General features: G+C 35.6%; 1 protein-coding gene and 1 long non-coding RNA gene across 2 annotated transcripts; both read left to right on the top strand.

Annotated features, from left to right (window-relative positions):
* Positions 1 to 24: 24 nt before the first annotated feature.
* LOC112503981 lies at positions 25 to 1,412 on the top strand. Its single transcript, XR_003068112.1, has 3 exons — positions 25 to 226; positions 457 to 597; positions 1,181 to 1,412. It is a non-coding gene; the product is annotated as an uncharacterized LOC112503981 (long non-coding RNA).
* A 1,816-nt stretch (positions 1,413 to 3,228) lies between these two features.
* On the top strand, positions 3,229 to 4,643 carry LOC112503979. Its single transcript, XM_025107944.1, has 2 exons — positions 3,229 to 4,088; positions 4,171 to 4,643. Exons 1-2 carry the CDS (start codon positions 3,661 to 3,663, stop codon positions 4,535 to 4,537), a joined length of 795 nt encoding a protein of 264 aa, XP_024963712.1. The 5' UTR covers positions 3,229 to 3,660; the 3' UTR covers positions 4,538 to 4,643.
* The last annotated feature ends 375 nt before the right edge of the window (positions 4,644 to 5,018 follow it).

Below are 5,018 nucleotides of genomic sequence, written 5' to 3'. Positions count from 1 at the left end.
AGGTCTTGTGAGAAGTTGCAGACTCTGTTTGCACACAGCAATTCAGTTGGCTACGAATTGCCATGTTTAAACACACTGCATCTAGAGGATCTTCCGATGCTGAAAAGCATAGGCGTCAATTTGCCATCACTAGGAGAGAGATGTATTTTTGAATGCCCAAATTTGAAATTTGACGGGACGATTGGTGATCATAACTGACTCAACATATGTGCTTCGATGGCTTCAGGTATTTCATCAATTTGTGGCTAAAGAACTAGTTTTTAACTTTTTGAGCACTCTGTTTTGCTGTCAAGAAAAGCACTCATTGATCTCTTTGATGTTCAACTCCCAAAATTGATTTTTTTTTAAATATTACAAATAATGTCTTTGTTTTTTTCTTATTCTTAGAAGTGTTTCTATATTTTGTTGAAGTATAAGGTTTCCTAGCCATGGCACTCAGTTAAGATGTTTTGGCAGGTGTTTAGCATGGTAACTGCTTTGGTCCAAAAAGAAATTATAGATCCGATTTTTGATCCACGTAGTTCACATGAGAAGAAATGAAGATGGGATCCACAGGGCAATGGATGAATGGAGGAAAGCTGAAGAGCTTTCTTGCACGTAAGCACTTTTGGTTTTTTGTATATCTGGAACTCATTGATTTGCTGGTCTTAAGTTCTAAATCATGAGTTGGGTTATGGGTTATTGATTGACGTTATYACATGTTAAAATCTGTCTGCGGTCCTGTTTCTTACCACCATTTTTCTAAAGATTCATCAAATTCAGTGTAATCGTGTTACAATGATTTGTGCTTTATATATGTAAAGTTCCATCTTGCATGTTGCATCCAGTATCTGTATTTGATGTTGTTAAAGCTGTATCTTAAATTTAAATTAAATGCTATGCATAAAAATTTGTAAGTTAAATGATTTACTTACTTGTATTTTAGGTGGTATAAGTTATATCTTGCATATGATATTTGTACTTCATGCAGAAAAGTTGTATTTTGTACTGCTAGTGCTGAAATTAGTTACTTGCACCTGATACTCTTAGTTCATACATCAAAGGTTGTGTCTCCATCCATATCGTGCTTTGTAATCTTGTAGATAATTTGTTATAGGTTTTATATTCTATACTCTTTTTGTATCCTTGATTTTGGATCTTACTTTTTGGGTTTTAATGGATTGGATATCATGATTGATAGGTCAAAAAGCAGCTGAATGAAAAGGAAGAACAGGCCAAAGAGGATCAGAGGTATTACAAGGTACAATTGATTGTGGATGATTCAGTTTACGTACATTTCTTTAGTTTAAAGCTTTTGGTTTTAATTATGTTTTTAGTTTCATAAAGAAAAATGGTGAGAATCTTGTTTCTGGAGTTGTTAGTCTTTATCAACTTTTCTTAAACCTCATTGAATCAAGGAAGCCTTTGGTGGAGTATGCTGTATGAGTATGCTGTATGCAGGTCAAATTTCTTTCTTTATTTTTCCAGACTATGAGGATGATTTGGGATTCATATTTGCACATCTTACATTGAATCAAGGGGTTGTTTGGTTGATTTTCCATTAAGTCCTACATGGATAAAGCTATTTGTATGTATATATTGGGAGGGTATTTTTCGTAGATGGAAGGAGTGTGTTTTCAATTGGGAGGGGTAGGCTTGGAAAAAAACTTGACTTTCTACATAAAGCTTCCCCTATAAGCTTACAGAATAAGCCAATTTCTGTATCATTAAAACACTACGAAACAATCATGTATAGCTGACCGAAGAAGCTGTGAGTTCCATTAATCTTTTTTTTTGGGAGGGGGGGGGGGGTTATGCACAAGATTTTCTATGTTATTATGATCTTCATTTTTCTTTGTATCTTTTGATATTTAAACAGCCCTCTTGATGGTTCATGGACCTTTGCTGTATGGGTAGAATAGCTTGCAAGAATGTTCACATTTTGTTTTAATTATTCCTCATCCAATCATCAAAGAACAAAAGCTCTATCTGATGGTGGTTTTGACTTTCAAATGGGTATACTGCTTATCAATGCATAGTCTTATCAAATTCATTTTTAATCAATTCTTGTTCTTTTAGTGAGAGAAATCGTATTATATGGATTTAAGGGGGCCGTTTACCAAACACTTGCCCGGTAAGCGCTTACCAGTGAAATTCAACACTATCACTTGCTTACCGGGTAAGATTTTAGTCAACAAAAACGGCATCGTATGCAACAATTTACCCGGTAAGCGCTAACCATGGTAAGTCCTAGTTATTTATTTATATATATACTATATATTTTGGGGTTAGACTGTCCAAATTGCACTGTATAATATGTTTTGAATTAATATGTTCTTAGGTTTTTTTGAAATATATATACACATGTATTAATTCAACCTTAATCTGAGTTTTTGGACAAGAAAGAGGGTAAACAGTTGAAATTTCATTTTAAAACCCATCTTTTTTTGTCTTTTCATGGCTTATGATCTATCAAATTTGTAGTTTTCTTTATTGGTATTGAGTGTTTATCTTAAAACTCAAGTTTCTTGGTTATTTGCTCTTGGTATAAATCGAATACATTTGTGAAGTCGTTTAAATATGTTGGATTTAAATTATATTGGATTTTAAACTGTCATACAATTTTTTTCATCGATAGTCTGTAATTGGAACCATAACTCTTATTTATTCAAATTGTATTAATATATAAAGACCAAGTGTAACCGATATCATCGTTAAATCTTATCTTATAAAACCAGTGGAACTTCAAAATCGTTAAAATTCATGGCTCMTGCCGCATTGCCYGGTTAYACAACTAGTCTGTATTAATGGCCAGCAAGGAATGGTAGCAAGCAAACTAAAAATCATGGAAAGATGCATTCATTACATATACATGCTCACCAAGATCCAGGGATCTTTCAAAGAGGTTGGAGAGAACTAAATGACGTTGTTCATGGTTAGGCAAATGAAATCTGCCATATGGAAATATGTTTTTGTCTAAACTTACTCAATAGTAAGCATATATGCATCCCTTTCTGAATGTTTCTAGTAGAGCAACTTAATAGCATGAAGATTGTAAGCACACACATAATGCAAATAAATAGTATATCTAAGGCAAGGGTCGGTATTTATAAGACAGCTCAATTGTCTTGTTGCTTTCTTTGAATTGAAGGCATATACAATTAACAGGCAAGCTATATCCTGATGATGCATTGATGCAACATTATTCTTGCAGTGACATCCAAAAGCAACATTGATGCAGTCATGCATCCAAATGCCTTCCTCCCTCCCTCAGCCTTTTAAAGGTAAGGGATGCCCTTTTGTATCAAATTAATGAAATAAATCTTAAGTTTCATTGATATATCATATACGAGGAGAGAATGAGTGAGATTAAACACTTTAGTCATGAAGAACATTCATTAAAGCTGATCGAAAAATGGGAGACAGTTGTAGGTGTTACTGATGAAATGACAAAAGTCATTTGTTGTTATGGATGTCGAGAACCCATATTAGGTGGCTGTGTATATGGTTGCACTTTGTGTTCTAAGTTTTTGCATGAGATATGTGCAAACCTAGCACCGGTTATCAATCACCATTTGCATCCCTTCCATCCTCTTATGCTCGTTGCTCGCCATAGTAACAATTGGAGTTGTGACGTGTGCGATAGTCGAGGACTGGTGAAGGGTTTTAGCTATTTGGTGTATGAGTTGTGACTTTGATGCATGCACGAAATGTGGTCTTGCTGTTGCACTCAAGGAGGAAGCATTGATCGAGTTTAAACATGAAGGTCACCCACAACACACTTTAACCCTTCAATCAAGATCTGCTTCATTTCGTTGTGATGCTTGTCAAGCTAAGGATGAAGACTTATTCTATCAATGTGATAGTTGTGATTTTTGGCTCCACAAGACTTGTGCTTCCTTAGCACCCACCATTGATCTACCCCACCATCCTAATCATCCTCTCGTTCTCGTCTATTCACTCCCGGATAATTTTTATAAATTTTGGTATTACTGCGAGTTCTGCGACAAAACCATCCGAAAAAACGGTTGGTTGTATCATTGTGCAAACTGTAGATACTTTGCCCACATTAAATGCGCTTTAAACGCAGAGCAACCTTCCATTCCAAGGTCAAACTTTTTCTTTTTCTTTTCTGATTTTTGTTTTTACTTTTATGTGAATGTTTCTTCTAAATTGAATATATCATTTCAGCAATGCTCCAGATACTTATACTGCTGAAGGACGCACAAATGATTTTATGCAATTTCCCATGTCACATGCATTCACTGATCCACTAAAGTTTCTTCATTCGGAGAAGGTATCTTTAGACGATGATGGTGCAATAGAAATTAGCCATTGGAGTCATGGTCATCCATTGAACCTTAGCGTTGAACCTCGAGGTAACAACATGCCCGACAATGGTTGTGATGATCCAATAGAGGCATGTAATGGATGTGTACGACCCCTCTCCCTTCCATATTATACTTTGCAAAGATGGATGTTCATTTACCCTTCACAAATATTGTGCCGAATTACCGCTCACATTAGAACATCATCTTCACCCAGATCATCCACTTGATTTGGTAGACACCAGTGAAGATAAGTACCTTTATAGATGCAATGGTTGTTTTAGCGAAGGCAACAAGTTTGTCTACAAATGTGAAACTTGCAAGTTCTACTTGGATGTGAATTGTGGATTTTTATCCGACACCATCATACATAAATCTCACAAACATCCTCTTACCCAAGTCATGGATCCCAACCAACGTTGTAAGGCATGTAACAAAATATATACGGGTATAAGTTTTGCTTGCAAAGCTTGTAATTTCCAACTAGACATGTATTGTGCAATACGGTCTCCTCAGTTACTTACTCATAGGTATTGCAAAGGACATGAAATCCCATTGACGTATCTCCCGGTCGAAGATCATCCGGAAGATTTCTATTGTGATATATGTGAGGAGGAAATGCACCCCAAGTTCCCACTCTATCATTGTCACAAATGCAAGAATTCATTTCACCTACATTGCATTAATCGAATTGATTTGTATGCAAATGTC

Source organism: Cynara cardunculus, unplaced genomic scaffold, assembly GCF_001531365.2.
Source record: "Cynara cardunculus var. scolymus isolate 2C unplaced genomic scaffold, CcrdV1 Un_Scaffold_4257, whole genome shotgun sequence".
In the NCBI taxonomy this organism is placed as follows: Eukaryota; Viridiplantae; Streptophyta; class Magnoliopsida; order Asterales; family Asteraceae; genus Cynara; species Cynara cardunculus.
The sequence above is the reverse complement of the archived record's forward strand: the minus strand, read 5'-3'. Positions and strand labels throughout refer to the sequence as shown.